At 34.8% G+C, this 17,175-nt stretch overlaps 1 protein-coding gene and 1 pseudogene across 2 annotated transcripts; one reads left to right on the top strand and one right to left on the bottom strand.

The window, feature by feature from the left end:
• Window positions 1-2,487: 2,487 nt before the first annotated feature.
• On the bottom strand, window positions 2,488-9,126 carry LOC120154373 (annotated as a pseudogene).
• Window positions 9,127-11,296: 2,170 nt separating this feature from the next.
• LOC120154354 lies at window positions 11,297-16,426 on the top strand. 2 transcript variants are annotated; one of them, XM_039166130.1, is made up of 5 exons: window positions 11,297-12,127; window positions 12,346-13,130; window positions 13,213-13,302; window positions 14,972-15,745; window positions 16,184-16,426. In XM_039166130.1, the coding sequence occupies exons 1-5, from the start codon at window positions 12,022-12,024 to the stop codon at window positions 16,298-16,300; spliced, it is 1,872 nt and encodes a 623-aa protein (XP_039022061.1). In that variant the 5' UTR covers window positions 11,297-12,021; the 3' UTR covers window positions 16,301-16,426. The 2 variants fall into 2 exon arrangements, with proteins under 2 accessions (XP_039022061.1, XP_039022060.1); XM_039166129.1 differs by having other exon boundaries at window positions 16,175-16,426.
• Window positions 16,427-17,175: the final 749 nt, after the last annotated feature.

The raw sequence follows: 17,175 nt of genomic DNA, 5'->3' as shown, positions 1-17,175 counted from the left end.
ATAATTTTGGAAACATTATATAAAAATTCTTACCTTAAAGGCCCAAGTAAAGCCTGTCAAAGTGTATTTAGAACCATCGCCCCGCAAACTTTTTCGGTCCTCAAAGGCAGACGACAACTTCTTCCAGGTAGCTTTCCATAGATATGAACCCCACGGAAACAGGTTCCATGCATTTAAATCCTTTGCCAATATTATTAGGTCCTCAGAGATAGGTTGTCTGCCCTCTTTGTCTAAATAGCCGGAATGCAAAAGTAATAAATGACATACTCGGACAATATCAAGGTCATCTATCCGAGTAAAACCATCTTTATCAAATAATCTCTTCAAGTCATCGACGTGTAAACTCGGCTTCGACTTTTCCAGCTCAGGAAAAACCCGAGATAACCATGATGGGCGGGCGATATGACTAGTGTATCGACCTACATCATCGTGTCCGAAGCGTAGACCAGTGATTAAGCAAAACTCTTCCCGCCCAAAACAAGTATGTGCCGGAGGAAAATGAAACCATATCTCCTCATCACCACGTTGTATCCCCTCGGGTAGATCGTTAGTCATGGTCTGAAGAAACAAATGTGTCAACATAGCATCTCCACCCGTATGTTGCACAATTTTCTTTGTAGAGGTGTAAAGACGCAATTTTAGTGGCTAGGCTTAATTTATTCCGATCAATGCAACCGAAAAAAATTCTACAAAAACAATAAACATATAGTTAGATATACCAAAAACTCCTTATTATACACTATAAACAGACATGATATTAAACAGTGAAAAAAAAAGACAAATATGTTTCAAACTAGCACGGTATTTACCCAAGTCATTATTCCATCATAGTTCACAAAATGCATCAGATAACATTACAAAAGTAAGCACTTATATAAACATTTAAAAAGACAACATATAGTTTTAGTGCAGGTTCAAAGACAATATAAAGAGTAATAGTTTATTCTTGAAACTTAAATTAGCAACACTGTGAAGTTAGTATTTGTCTTTGTTTTTTGGTTGAAGTAATGCAATTCATTCAAGTTTCAATTTGCAGAATAAAAGAAGTTTCTGAAACTTAAATTCGCAACGCGAAAATGAAAATCGCAACGTGAAACTAAAATCGCGTTGCGATTTTCATTTTCGCGTTGTGAATTTGGTGTTGCGATTTAGGGTTTCTTCAACAAAAAGACAAAACAAAGATAAATACTAACTTCACAGGGTTAAACACTAAACAGTTTAGCAGTATTGACAGCAACCGAATGAATTTACTAAGCAATCTGAGTGAAATGATTAATCTATATATATTGAAATTACCAGTAAATTTATCATCAATATAAGAAAAATCTAATAATAATACAAAAATTTCAAAATAAAAATAAGAGATTAAAAAAACTAACCCTCGGTGGTTGATTTTCCATTTCTGACCGTGAATGGTTCTGAGGGTTGCTCTGAGAGATGGAGATAGACGGATTTCGTCAGAGATGGGGACGGATGTCGTCGTAGAGAGTGAGAGATGGAGATGAGACTGAGTTGTGATTTAGGGTTTTAGGTTAGAGATGATTTGCGATAACACTGTTTACATTTGTGTTGCGAAATTAATATTGTGTTTCGCATAAAAACATTTGACTATCACGTTGTGAATTTGACTTCTGTGTTGCGATTTACAAATTTACGTTGCGAATTTGACTATCGCGTTGCGAATTTGACTATCGCGTTGCGAATTTGACTATCGCATTACGAATTTAACTTTCGCGTTACGAATTTGACTTCTATGTTACGATTTACAAATTCGCATTGTGATTTACATATTTGCTTTGCGAATTTAGAAAATCGCAACACGAATTTGAAAAATCGCAACACGAATTTGAAAAATCGCAACACGAATTTGAAAAATCGCAATGCGATTTACATATTCGCGTTGCGAAATTGGAAACTGAGTTGCGAAATTGTAATTTGTGTTGCGAATTTGTTGGTCATTTTGGCAAATCCAAAAAAAGTTGATTAAATTCGTATATTATAAGGTATTTTCGATCACTGAGTTTATTTTCTCTTATGACAAACAATTTAACATCAGGAGCAGTTATGCTCTCTACATCATGGAGATTTAGATCTATGTTTTTTTTATAGAACAGATTTAGATCTATGTCAATGCTTTAGAATTGTTTTCAGCCTACCAGATTTCAAACTCTTTGAAGTCTGTAGGGGTAAAACTAAAGGAAGTAACATAGGAACTTGAGGAGGCAAATTTGTCTTCTACCCCATGATGAACTGTGCTGGCTTCATACAAAAGCAAAAACATCCATGTAAAACCTAAAACAACCGAACTCCGTCAATGCTTAACTTTCTGCACACAAATACGAAAATAAAGTTCTCAACTGATAACAAAAATGCACCCATCATTAAAAGGATATGATATATAGCTAATATGTTGTGATAAATGCAGAGAGATAAACATATGACGAGGGGAACATGTATTGTTTAACTGATCACTTGTTGCAATTTAGTTTCAAGGCTGAACATTCAAAATAGGCGACCAATACGAGGAGATGATGGGCCTGAGTGTGTTGGAAGAATCCTCTTTACAAATGGATGCTGTAATAGTACAGCAGCAGTTGTGCGAGCATCAAGATTGACTTCTAAGCATTGCAAGATAAAATCTCGGGCATCTTTGGACAAAGAATCGGGAATTGCTGCTGGCTGACCTCTTCCAATTCTAAACAATGCTTGCATCTGTTTCAATTTTCACCAAAGATGTCATTAAACACACAACAAGTGCATGAGAAAGGAGAGCATCAAAACTAAATTCAACAATAACACTTCTGCATAGATCTTATAGGGGGAAATTATATGAAACAAATGTCCGTATCAGGAAATTTTCAGAATCTTTTTTTTTCTCTCCATTTTAATTTTACATTAACTTATAATAAGCAAAACTAATGTTTGCACCAGGAAGAAGAGGTACATACGCATTCCAAATAATGGTATGGAATCTGACGAGTTAACATCTCCAACACAGTACAACCAAGGCTTCATATATCAGCAGGAAGTCCATATCCATAACCCTTCTGATTGACAACCTGTACAACAGTCGATAATCAGAATTCAGGAAGACTTGTCATCATTGTTAGTCAGTGAATCTGTGTCGCAAAATATATTACTACTACTGCAGCAAGGGCAACAAGAACAGTGTGTTTATATAGAAAAAATATACTGGAACCCATCCTACTAGGAACTTAAGAATTCATGTATGGTTTAAGAAGGGGCCAGCAGTGTTTCAGAAAGGGAGAACAGACATTATCAAACATTAGCTATCAGTCAATGAAAATTGCTTAAGCAAATACTAATTTGCTAGTTTTATGGTGATCTAAAAGACAAAAGAAGTGTTCATTGTAAGCTAAATATTAAGATCCAGGCAATGAATGAAGCCTCAGAAAAAATATAATAGATCAGCAAGAGTGATTTACACCTTTTGTCCACTATACAGATATATCTGCAAAGAAGGTCATCATTCTTTTCATGATTGAGTATTCTGATAACTTGAATACCTACAGTACTCTAATATAGAAGAAAAATATTTACTAAGAATGTATGCCATCATTTCTTTTTCATAGTCATGAGTCAGTATACCTCAGCTACACAGCGAAAGATCTCAAGCACAGGGGAAAAAACAGATATTTTCCCTTTTTTTATTAGGGGCATAATTGAATTAAAATTTTGAGTGCGGGCGGAGGATGAAGGTTTACCAATTTATAGCTTTACAGTTTCTGTAGGGTAATTTTACCCATTTTTAGCGGGAAAAAGGGGGGGTGCACAGTGTACCAACCCTGCCCAAGCAGTATTTCTAATACCGAAGAAATTGATATTCTACACAAATCAAACAACTATAACGGGTTATCACTTCTGAAAGAAAAGAATAGAGAGACAAGCCTCGGGGGCATTCTAGAATGCTGTCCCTTTACATGATTTAACATCATTCAACTTGGTTGCCTGAGAACATGCACCAACACCGATATCAAGACTACTGTTGATTTGACTTTCTTAAAAGATACAAAAAAAGAAACATGATTAAAGTCTTAGGATTGGATAAAAACCTTTGCCAGCTCAAAATCTGCAAGCTTTACCGATCCACTAGCATCCACCAATATGTTTGCACACTTAACATCCCTGTATCACCAAACAAGTAAATGAGCCTTGAGAGCAGAATATTCAAAGTGTCTGATGACTTAGGTAGAAGATAGTAAAAGCACTTTTATTTTTAATGTCATAACTCATAACTACAACAGATGCCACATTAGGAAAGAGACACCCAACCTTAACCGTAAGGGAAAAATAAATACAATATAATAAGTAAAATGCTGAGAAAAACTTCTATGATCAAATTACATCACATTATTGACTCCAAAGTCTAAATGTCTTCCAAGAAGATACATTATTTATGCAAACAAATCATGATTCACTAGAACAGCTTCGATTTCGGTGTTAGTCAATGGGGTTCCATCGGAGGAGTTTCCAATGACCAAGGGCCTTCGACAGGGCTGTTCACTCTCACCCTTATTATTTAATCTAGTAGGGGAATTGTTGAATTTATTAATCCTAAGGGCTGTTTCTGAGGGATTATTTTCGGGTATGACTGTTGGAAAGGCGGAAGGGTCCTTTAATCTTACACACTTGCAATTTGCGGATGACTTAATAATTTTTTGTGGAGCTTCGCAGACTCAGATTATGAATGTGAAGAGGGTGCTTAGAGTTTTTGCGGTTATGTCAGGGATGCAACTAAACCTTAAGAAGAGCAGACTGTTCGGAATTAATATCTCTCAAGAGGATGTTCAAAGTTGGGCTGATTCCATTGGCTGTGCAGTTGGAAGTTTCCCCTCTAACTATCTAGGCCTTCCCCTAGGTGCTAGTAAGAATTCATCAGTTATTTGGGAACCGGTCGTGCAGAATTTTCACACAAAACTAGCAGATTGGAAGGCAGCTACTCAATCTTTAGCTGGCAGATTGGTATTGATCAAATCGGTTTTGTGTTCACTGCCTACATACTTCTTGTCAATGTTTAAAATTCCAGCTTCAATTCTTAAGTCTTTAAATTCAATTATGTCTAATTTTTTATGGGGAGGGGGTAATGGAATTAAGAAAATACACTGGGTTAATTGGGCTGAAGTGTGTAAATCGAAGAATGAGGGAGGTTTGGGAGTCCGGAATCTCAATTCTATGAACAGAGCACTGCTAGGGAAATGGGCTTGGAGGTTTGCAAATGAGAGAAGTTCTATTTAGAGGAAATTTATTTGTAGTAAATATAACATTGATTCATCAAGGTTATTGTTTGATAGCAAGATTTCGCCTACTACTTCTTGGCAGTGGAGAGCAGTGGTTAATAACTACTTCAAGCAAAACTCCTTTGGTTCAAAGTTTCGTAGTCTTTATAGTTTTTCATGTTGGTGATGGTAAGAATATCCATTTTTGGCAAGATATTTGGGCTGCGGAGTATCCGGTACAGGTTTTTTTTCCAAGAATGTTTCAGATTGCTTCTAATAAATCTGGCAAGATTTGTGGGTTTGGGGATTTTCATACATCGGGCTGGATTTGGGATGTGAGAACAAGGAATTTAAATGATTAGGAGCTAGAACAATGGTGTAATTTGATGAGCATGATTTCTTCTGTTTCTCTGTCTAAGGATTTCAATGATAGCTTGATTTGGAAAGGCAGTGGGGATGGGGTTTTTACAGTCAGTTCTTGTGTTAAGTGGTGTGTGACAGGTCCAGAAGAGGTTCGGTTCTGGAAGAAGATTGTTTGGAGTGGTTTGGTACCCTCAAGAGTTGAAACATTAATGTGGCAAATTGTGCTGCAAAGACTTGCTGTTAAAACAGAATTGGTTAAAAAGAGGAGTTCAAGGCATTGAGGATGATTTATATCCTCTTTGTAAAAAGGTTGAGGAGTCTTCCTCGCACTTATTCTTTACTTGTTCGGTAGTGTGGTCCCTTTGGAATAAATTTTTAAAATTTTGGAGGTTCAGTTCTGTTTTTCATGAAGATGCTAAAACTTTTCTCCTAGCTTGGGATGAGTTGAAATCAATTCGGTTATATGGACATTCATTCCTGGGGCAGTTATTTGGACAATTTGGAAAATCAGAAATTTTATTGTTTTTGAAGGGGGGAAGCTTGATTAGACAAAACTATTCTTCTTAGCAAGAGTTAGGCTTGCTACTTAGTTCCTAGCTAAGCATAAGGATATTTCTATTCCTAAGGATGCCTTAATTTTTGATCCTTCAATAGGGGATTCTTATTCATCCTACAATTTTCTGAAGTCTTCTATTATCCCTCGGTTACCTCCTCCTATGGGCTTCATAAAACTGAATGTTGATGCTGCCACTAGTGGTGATTGGAAGAAAAGTGGTCTTTGAGGTATTTTAAGGGATCATTCATGTGCTATACTAGGATCTTTTCAGGACTCTGCGGGTTCGAGACCTCCAACATTGATGGACCTTAAAGCTATTCAAAGGGGTTTTTATTACTTTGCCTCTATCCAAGGGATGGCTAAAGATCGACTGATTGTTGAGAGTGATAGCAGGGTAGAAGTAGACTAGATTAACAATGTTGATTCTTGCCCAGTTCTGTATGCTTCTATTTTTAGAGATATAGTTGTTACACTTAGAATTTTTTAGGGGTTGTTAGATGGGTTGCAAGGACAACAAATATGGATGCTGATGCTTTAGCTAAGGCTGGTATAGGCTGAATTTTATGTTATAAGCGTGGTTCGATTGGGTTTTTGGGTATTGTTCAAAAGGGGGTTGTTGCTTTTTGTAAGGGTTATTTGTTTTATCTTTTGTTGGGGTGTAATTCTTATTTCTTTAATGAAGTTTCTAAGGCACTTTTTTTCTCCTTCCGCTGATTAAGGGGCTTCCATAAAAGCTCCATTAATCAAGAAGGAGGTTTTTAATGAGGCCTTCAAATCTTATAAAAAAAGGGTGAAGAAATGTTTATATCATTTTTCATATTTGGCTAGAGGAAAAAATAGAAGTTTTAAGTGGTACATAGATAATTGCACAATAACATGCAGTCGCTTGACTTACCTGTGAACCACATTTTGGTCATGAAGATACTTCAGTCCATGCAGAATCTACCTTGTATATGCAGAGACCTGAGAATCTCTGAGATGATGCCTCTGATACAGGTTTAAAAGGGAGCCTTTGGTTACAAGCTAAAGAAAGATGTATAATTTGGAGTCATCCTGCAAAGACCATAAAATCAAAAGAAAACATTAGACAATAAAGAAGCAAAATTACAAGGTCTATTGCCAAGGTAAACGTCATAAGTTTGTACCTTTTCTGTGCCATAATACTGAACTATGTTTTCATGTTCAAACTGACTTAAAAGAGAAATCTCCTGGAAAAGAAAGGGAATAAAGAAATTAAATCAGACAGACAAGAAGATGGATGTTTCAAGAAAATGAACATTTAAGGAATTAAAAGACAAAGTCTGACTTACATGTTCAAGTTGGATAATACTTTGTTTCCCCCGACTTCCTTGATCAAGCAATGAAACTTCCATCACGGCAAAAAAAGAATCCATCGCTACAAGGAAATGAATTAAATAAATAATTAGTAAAGCATGACTAAACGGAAAACATCTCTTTTAAAAATAAAAGCAAGACATAATCCATTAGACAAGTAGATGACAAATTAATTGCTAGTAGGATAAAATGGGCTTTTCCTAGCAATTTTGGAAATAGTATCAATAGATATTCCTTCTGTCCCTAAGAACTGAAGCCAACAAATAGCTTAGATGCTAGACCCTTAGATAATCCAAAATCTCAACAATTTACGCCATATCTCAAAGATCCTAATGCAGTGTGCACCCCTAGATGCTTAACTAACACCAAGAACAACTCTTACCCTTGGATGCTTTCTAATCTCTAAAAGAGTGCCGCCCCAAGCGACAACACGATGATTGTTGCACTTAATCCCAAACTAGGTTGCACACATCAAAAGATAAATTAACTTCATTTTTTTAAAATAACTACCTAAAAGCATTTAACCAACCCGGAAATAAAGTTGGACAATAAATAAAAGGCAGTATTTCATCACTTACTCAGAAATCCCTTCGAAAACTGACCCAAATGATCCACGCCCCAGAAGCTCACCTTTCTCCCAATAAGTAATTGTTCTTTTGAACCTACCATTAGGGGAAATATTTGACGTAGGCTCCGTAGTAGAACTTGATGAATCTTCATCATTTGAAGTTGTAAACAAACACGACTCGGAAAGCGCTGCAGTCTCACCAATTCTCATTAAACTCTCATCAGAATTTTCTTCATTACCCCCATCCTCCTCTCCTTTAACTTCTTCTTCATCGGAATATGAATGTAATTGAACCGGAGCCATACATCCTTTGTCACCTTCGGGGGCAAAATCCCTAAACAGATTCCAAGTTGAGCATGAGTTATCGACTACCGGTAGCTTCATCACCGGCGGCGGCTTTATAACTGGTGGTCTAGTCCCTTTAATTCCATTACTCCCTCCGCCATCGGAAACATTCGAAGCCCAAGATGCGTTTGACTTCAACTCAGTTGTAGTAGCAGCATCCAACAAGTTTCTATCGGCACGACAGCACTCATTTAACTTTAACTCCGGCGAGCCATCCTTGGTCAAATCAGTAGCGAAAACCCTCTCGGCTAATTCAGAGACTATTACTTGAGTGTCATCTTTTATCTTGTCTGTCTCTTCCTTAGGACTATCCAGCCGGTTCAATTTGGACCGAGACAGAACATCCGACGACGACGATCGAATTTTACGGGCCTCCCAAGCGGCAGTTGGAATTGAAAAATCTTCAGCCCCGGAAAGGCCCAAGGTCCGACAAATAAGGTCGAAATCGCCATCGGTTCCTTGTATACGGAAGCTGATTTTTTCGTACAAATAGAGCGATCTCGTGATTAGAGAAGAAGAAGAGGAATCATCGAGAGACGAAGAAAACGAAGCTGCATCAAAGTCAACGTGCTTCGCTGCATTGCGGCGCTCCAGTTTCGGCTTTCTTCGGCCGCTCTTCGAACTCATTGAAGGAATCGAGGTAAAGGATGCATATGGAGCCAAATCCATCTAAAATCACTATAATTGAAGTAATCTAGGGTTTCCAAAATGAGAATTTAGAAGGAAAACGTAACTTTGTTACCACAATTTTCCGGGGGAAATATTGGAGCGCAAAATAGCCTACTCGAAGAGTGTGAGAGAAAAAGAAAAAGAAGGTAAAATGGGAGACAGTGAGACTGGTAAACGCCGTCGCGATTGAGAGAGAAAGATAAAGAGATTATACGCGGTGCCACGTGGAAAACATTAATCTTGGAGAGTAAATTATACCAACAATCACCAAAAGTTTGATCAATTTCTCTTTTCATCATTAAAGTTCAAAAAATTATGTTACAATTACTAATTTTATTAATTTATAACAAAACAGTGTGAGAAATTTAATGTAACATTCTTTATAAAACAAAATCTTTCAGTAAGATAATATCCTACGTCATCATTTTATTAATACAAAATTATAAGATTTTGACCCATCAAATTATGATTATTTTTCTGTTAATAATTGAGTTAACAATTGAATGATTGTTTTTGTTACTTATTAATTATATTATCGATTATAACGTACTATTTTAATTTTAATATTAAAAATACTTGAATTTTAGTACTCCTTTATATAGTTTATTCAATCGTAAAAGGATTGTTTTAGTTGGATTTCAGATAATATCATTTTTTGTATTAGTTTAGAGCTTAGGTAAATATAATATATTATTTGTTCAGATATTTTTAATCATTATATTCATACACTCTTATATATTTGTTCTGGAATGTATTGACATTAAACCACTAGCATAATAAAAAATTGACTTTCAATTTTTAGTTAAAATTAATTTATTTGAGGCATGGATAATTCTTATATATTACCTCTTACTAGAAATTTTGGGTAAAATATACAAATAGTCCAATGATTATAAAATATTGTTTTATTGAGTTTTTCAACTATTAAAAATTATAAAATGATCATCTAATTATATGACATTGTTTTGTTAGGTCTCTCGTCTATTAAAAGCTATAAATAGTCAGCCAATTATTCATATGTTAATGATTCATCCTTTGCAGTTAAAAAGTATTGGTCATTTGAGTTAGATGTTAACTTGTTTAATTGAGATATGATAAAATATAATCCTAAAACTGTTTGAGTTGTATTTTGTAGATTAGCTCTCAATTATATCACCGAGCCAGTGCTTAACAGCAGCGACGATGTCGGTCTACATCATTAAAATATGATTTTTATAATATCCTAGTCAGCAGATTAACGTCTACCTAAAACGGTCGTCAGTTTTTCTAATGGAAAAAGATGAATTTGAAACATAGGAATAACCAGCTGATTATTTTGTAACTTTTAATAATCGATGGCTCAATAACACAACGACATGTAGTCAATGGACTATTTTATAAATTTTAAAGTTGGATGACTAAAAAAGTATCAGCTTATAGACGGTGGTCGGTGACCGTTTATATATTTTACTTAATTTTTTATATTGTATTTATTTTATGGAGCAAAAGTTTTTTCTTGCTGTGATCGATTAAACTATTATTTAAAATTTCAAAAGATATTTGTTCGTAAATGCACATACACACATATATTATGTTGGAATTATTGTTATCGACTTTTTATCTTTTATATTGAATTTATTTTTATATAATGTATAAATTAATCATAATTCACTAAATCTTTAAATTAAAGATGTTTAAATTACGGTATTGTAAAAAATAAAAATAAAAATCATTAATGTTGGATAATATAAAAAATATATTCACATAAGCTGTAACTATTTAAAATTGAGATAAAATTAATTCAAACTATGAGATAATATGGAAAAATAAAAATTTATTCATAAATGAAATTATTAATACTAGGTATGACTTTACATTTAAATTTAATATAATAATTTAAAAAATTATCTGAATATAATTAGTGCACAAATTAATTTAACGTTATAAAGTATTTTTTTATTAAAATATTATAATTAATAATTCTGATTTGAATAATTAGAGAATAAAAATTATATGTAAAATATCAATATTATAGTTTTTGATTTATTTTTTAAATTTTTTTTGATTTAATATTAATATTATAGTTAATAATATGGAAAAGTAATTTAAAAATAATGTTTTATTTTAATAGAACGAGAAAAGAAACACACAGCAGGGGGCTTGCGCCACCGTCTTGAAACAAACTAAAGAAACAAAACCCTAATTTATTTTGGGGGATTCAAAAAAGGAAAAAAAAACTGGCAATTTTTTGCTTTTCTGCTCCACTGGAACTCTCTCTCGTTTTCTTTCTCTCTGTCTTACATCGTTATTATCCTTTCTCATCTTTCCCGGAAAATTAAACGCGTTATTTAGATTGGGATAACGGTTATTTGAAAAATGGTTACGTTAATTAGACAATTCCCAAAATCGTAGCGGAGGCTAGGGTTAGGACTCTCTCGTTTCCTTCATCTACCCTCGTCATTTTGTCTAGAAATTTTTCTTCTTTGCACCTTTCGGTTCAAACTCTGGCGCTTGGGAACTTATAATTGAAATTTTAATCCAGGGTTCTCAATCTTACTCCAAATTTATTGTTATTTTAGAGTTATTTTCCTAATTGAACTGATTTATGAGAATTTTCTATTATCTTGGATTTCTTTAATTTATTAGAAATTATGAGGGTTATTTGAGTCCAGAAAATCAGCAATATGAGAGTCATCTTTAAATCAAAGATGGTGATAAAGGGAGAGAGTTAACTAAAATATTAGCTCTTTATTTTAGTGGTTTTACAATTGTGTTAAAATTCTGTTCCTTTTAATCAAACAATTCTTCTTTTCCATTTGTTGAACTGCCTACTGAATCCTGAGTTGAATGACCAGCGACAGGGTTAAGAGTTTGTGATTTGTCTATGAATAAAAAATAATTTGGTGGGTTAGGGTTTTACGAAGGTTGAAGAAGGTTTTCCCCTCTGATTATCATGTTCACTTTCCATTATGGAAAGAAGTGAACCAGAATTAGTTCCAGAATGGTTGAGAAATACGGGCACTGTTAGCGGCGGTGGCAATTCAGCCCACACTGCTTCCTCCTCTTCTCTCTCAGGTACCCTTGTAAACATCCATTACGTTTCTCCTTATATTTGTTCTTGATTACAATGTTACTGTGGAATCTGTATCTCCTATTATGCTCTTTCTTTCCATTTTTATGGCCTATGTCTTTTTCATTGCATTAATACTTAGTAGTTGTCAATTTGTCATAGTAGGAATTTCTGTATTTGTTTATGGGGATATATAATGACTCCATTCTTGTTGTTATATTAGATGTTTCTTCATTGCCACATCATGGGAGAAGTAGAAGCTCTAGGAATATTGGTGATTTTGATTCCCCTAGTTTTGCATTTCTGAATCGGGCATCTTCCTTGAATTCACGGAGGAGTTCTAGTAATGGTTCTTCAAGGCATGCTTATAGTAGTTTTAGTAGGAGTCATCGTGATAGGGATCGAGAATGGGATAAGGAGAGGTTAAACTTTGGTGTTCGTTGGGACAGTGATTCTTCTGACCATTTAGAAAGTATTTTAACGAGTAGTGTTGAGAAATTAGGAGGTATATCGACCTCTAGGGTGGAGATTGATACATTTCGGCAGTCTCATTCTATGGTCTCTAGGAAACAGGCTGAGCCTTCGCCTCAAAGGACTGCAGTGGACTCAAGAGACATCACTAATAGTAACAATAACAATGGCAAAGGTCTGGCTTCTGGGGGTGCTATTGGGAGTAGCATCCAGAAGGCTGCATTTCGGAAAGATTTTCCCTCTCTTGGAACAGAAGAGAGGCAATCAGTGCCTGAGATTGCTAGAGTTACATCTCCTGGTTTGAGCTCAGTTTCTCAGTGTTTATCTGTTGGCAATTCAGCTTTGATTGATGGGGAAGGATGGACCTCAGCTTTGGCAGAATCACCTACTGTGGTTGGAAGTAGTAGTAGCACAGGTTCCCTTCCTGTTCCCCTAACTGTTTCCACCCCAGTTTCTGGGGTTCCAAGTTCCACATCTGCTCTTAATATGGCAGTAGCACTAGCACAAGCTCCTTCACGAGCACGTACTGCTTCCCAGGTAACAGGCTCATACAGTTCTTATTGCATGTATAAATTATAACCTATATCTGTGATTAACTAGACAATTGTATTTGATACAGTTATCTGTCAATACTCAAAGGCGTAAGGAGCTGGCCATTAAGCAATCAAGGCAACTAATACCAGTGACACATTCAATGCCCAAGGGTTCGGTAAGCTATTTGCCTTCACTTTTTGAAAAATATAGTTCTCTAGTGCTGTTTAATTTGTAGTTTTACTCCGTATTAAACAATTTTGGTTCCCTTCCCTCTTCCTTCTGCCTTCTTGTACATTATTTATATTGATCAGACATTGTATACTGAATATTTCTTTATACCTATTTCCTATCTATCTGCATTTTGGTTTTCTATGTTATTTGAAAACTTTTACTTTGGTACTTATGTGCTGGACTATATCTTTTGTTGAACAAGTTGTATATAAGGAAATATCACCAAAATTTTGATAGAAAAATGATACAGGTTCTTTTCGTTGGTCATACTAATTCACATTGAAAATGGCTTGATGGAAACAATATAGTGTTTTAGGTTTGAGATGCATTATGATGACCATTTTTTTTATTTTCTGACTTGCGATTGCTTATGTCTTGTTTCTTTATGCTTTTCATCCTCTAAATATAAGATTTTGTTCTTGCTTCCTAATTTTTATTTCTCTTCGAGATTGAATGCTAGTCTTTGTCTTTCTGTTAGGTGCACCGATAAAAAGATTAAGTTGTATGAAAACCTGAATTGTGTTCTTCATTTTATGTCATTCCTTAGCCATAGAAGATCTGAAGGTGATGTAGTTTAAGGGCGGGAAACAGCAACAATTAAAATAAATAAGATTGAACAGATGATTAAGAAAGAGGATGGAACTTTAGACAACTTAGGGCTGTTAAAACCTCTATTTCTCTATTAATTCAAAGAAAAATATGATAATAATCATCTTGGCTGTAAACCTGAATTATTGTTCCGCATTTTACGTCATTCCTTAGCTATAGAAGATCTGGAGCTAATGTAGTTTAATGGGGAAAACAGCAACAATTAAAATAAATACGACTAAACAGATGATTAAGAAAGAGGATGGAGCTTTAGACAACTTAGGGCTGTGAAAACCTCTATTTCTCTATTAATTCAAAGAAAAATATAATAATTATCTTGGCTGTAAAGCCTACAACTTATTTATATAGGCTTCCTTTCTTTCAAGCAAAGTTATAATCTAACCCTAGATTTTAACCCTAAAAGTACATAATAGCCCTAGCATTTGCCATGTATCACATGTTTAATTAATATATATTATAAAATGAAACTGAAATAATAAATATTATAGAATAGATAAAGCTCCTACATCAGAATGCCAAGCTGGATCTTCTGTTTTGCTCTTTGGATAAGGCTCTGATGCAATTTGTTTAATGAATACTATCAATTAAATACAGTCAATTGATGAACAGTATAACTTTTTAAGGAGCCTATCACTATCTTCTTGACGAATTAGAATTTAAATAGAATAAAGGTTATTCTAGACCTATTCATCCATCACCTAAGCAACTCGTGTCTTTTCCAATGCTGGTTTTGTTTATGCCGGATGGTTTGAAGTCCATGAGGACTTCTGTTTATCATCTGACTATTCTGATATAGAGTGGTGCTGCTTTTGTACATTTTCACTGAAATTTAAATGCTAAGATTAACCATAGTTAGCTAATATGCTGTCTGCTCATGAAGTGGCCCTAAAGTTCTCCCTTGCATTAACCATCCACTGCATGTATGGAAGAACCACTCATTAATAGTTATATATTCCAGGTAATAGACATTCAAAAGTATTAATAATTACCTAATTTCTGACTAGGTTCTCAATTCAGTGGATAAATCAAAAGCCAAACCAGCATCAAGAACAAGTGATGTAAATATGGCTGTGAAGAGTGGGCAGCAGCAGCCTTCTTTTATTCATAATGGTAATCAATCTCCTCATAGTGGACATTTCAAGTCTGATATGCCCAAGACATCTGGTAAGCTTTTGGTTCTCAAACCAGGATGGGAGAATGGGGGCTCATCACCTACTAAAAAAGACATTGCCATTCCAACAACAATTGCAAACAGCAGAGTTATTACTAGCCAACGTGCCATTGCTCCTGTTCCATCGGCTGCCGCAAGAAACTCAAATATCTCGAAGCTTTCTGTTGGGGAGCCCAAGGTAGCTCCCTTGGATCCAATATCTGGGTTCAATGCGGAAAAGAGGCCTTCTTTGGCTCAAACTCGGAGCCGAAATGATTTTTTTAATCTCCTGAAGAAGAAGACCCCATCTAACTCTTCTGCTAGTCTCTCAGATTCAGACCCTCATATTTCATGTTCTACCACAAAGGAATCTGAAGTTACAAAAGAAATAGTTGGTGCGTCTGTGACAGCTCATGCTAATAAGAAAGGTACTGCTTCAACTAGCAATGGTGATGTCTGTCAAGAGCCTCAAAGATTTTCTAATGATGACGAAAAGGATTTTAGCTCCACTGCTATGGTTCATTCAGAGGAAGAAGAGATTGCATTCCTTCGGTCTCTTGGCTGGGAAGAAAACTCTACCGAGGATGGAGGCCTTACAGAGGAGGAGATAAATGATTTTTACCAGGAGGTAAGATACATATTTCTTCTTTTTTGCTATTCCTTAACTTATATAACAGATTTTATTTAATCATTTTTCATGGAAGTTAGTCTGATTTGTTTCCTGGTATTATTGTTCCTAATGAACCATGAAACATATATACCAAAAATTATATAAAGCTGTCCATGATCTATCTATTGGATGGTCAAACATAACGGAATATGCTTTTTTTTCTTTATAGCCATTGGATGGTTTATGTGGAGCTGGTCATGATTTATCTTTTGGATGGTAAACATAATGGAATATGTTCTATTTTTTCTTTATAGACATTGGATAGTTTATGTGGAGCTACTTGTTAGCTTTCTTATTGTTTAAAGGCGGGGCATGTTACAGAAAATATAAAATAAGTAGTTAAGAAATAATTCTCAAATCATTTGCTTAACGTGGCTATTAATTTAGTTTTTGCAGCATATGAAACTGAGGCCGTCAATGGAACTCTGCAATGGCATTCTGTCAAAGCTGGCTGAATCTCTTGCGACCAAGTTGAATGAAGTTTCTTCTGAATCAATCTCACCTGACTCCTGATCTGGCGCTTGATTTTTTTTATGTCCATGCACAGTAAATCCAAAGACGTTCCAATTTTTTAATTGCAGATGATTAGGTCCCCCATCTCTCTCACTTTATCTCTCTTTTTATGCCATCTGTTGGAAAGAAACGATCGTCCTTTTCTTCTTTTCCTTTCAATAGGGTTCGATTTTGATCTATTTTACGTTAAGGAAAAAAAATCAAATCAAAGGTTCCATTTTTAGTTATGCCCATCTTACATATTCATTTTTTCATGCTTAGCTTTTTCGCTTTGATTTTTGAGTGTATTTTACTGAATGGTTCCCACTATATGGCAAGTGAAACATTGGTTTCATTGACCTTTCCCAATGAGGCACATAAGCGCAAGGCAGACTTATGGTACTTCAATTTTCAGTTCAAGACAGATTTGTCTAGACCCAGACGCGCCTATACAAATGTTCAAAACATTATGCATAATTGCTGTTTCTCAGGCTGCCCGATAGAAATGCGGCAATATCATAAATGGATTTTTCATTATGAAATCAAATATAAATAATCAAGTTTGAAGTGTATGGGAATAACAATAATTTTCTGTATCTTAATATAAAAAATTTGCCCATACTCCGCTTTTCCTAAAATAATGCTTAATAACTTTTTTTTAGTGAATTGAGTTGTTTAATGGTACAAACATTATTTTTTCCAGTCATATTTATATAATTTTAAAAGTTTTATTTAAAATAAAATATAACTAAAATTATATTTAAAAAAATCCAATTTATTTATTTTTTAAAAAACCTCAAAATTTTAGAAATCCCAATTTTAAATCCTAAATTCACGTTGACCACCCTTTAGCTTTGTGAACTTCCACCCGACCACACCACTAGACGAACAATTGC

Source organism: Hibiscus syriacus, unplaced genomic scaffold (assembly GCF_006381635.1).
Source record: "Hibiscus syriacus cultivar Baekdansim isolate YM2019G1 unplaced genomic scaffold, ASM638163v2 tig00111128_pilon, whole genome shotgun sequence".
In the NCBI taxonomy this organism is placed as follows: Eukaryota; Viridiplantae; Streptophyta; class Magnoliopsida; order Malvales; family Malvaceae; genus Hibiscus; species Hibiscus syriacus.
Note: the sequence above shows the minus strand (reverse complement) of the source record. Positions and strands in the feature narration are given on the sequence as shown.

Coding starts and splice junctions, on each gene's coding strand:
- LOC120154354 (XM_039166129.1), top strand. CDS start 12,022: ATGGAAAGAAGTGAACCAGAATTAGTTCCAGAATGGTTGAGAAATACG. Junction 13,131..13,212: donor GAGCACGTACTGCTTCCCAG/GTAACAGGCTCA, acceptor TATTTGATACAG/TTATCTGTCAATACTCAAAG. Junction 13,303..14,971: donor ATTCAATGCCCAAGGGTTCG/GTAAGCTATTTG, acceptor ATTTCTGACTAG/GTTCTCAATTCAGTGGATAA.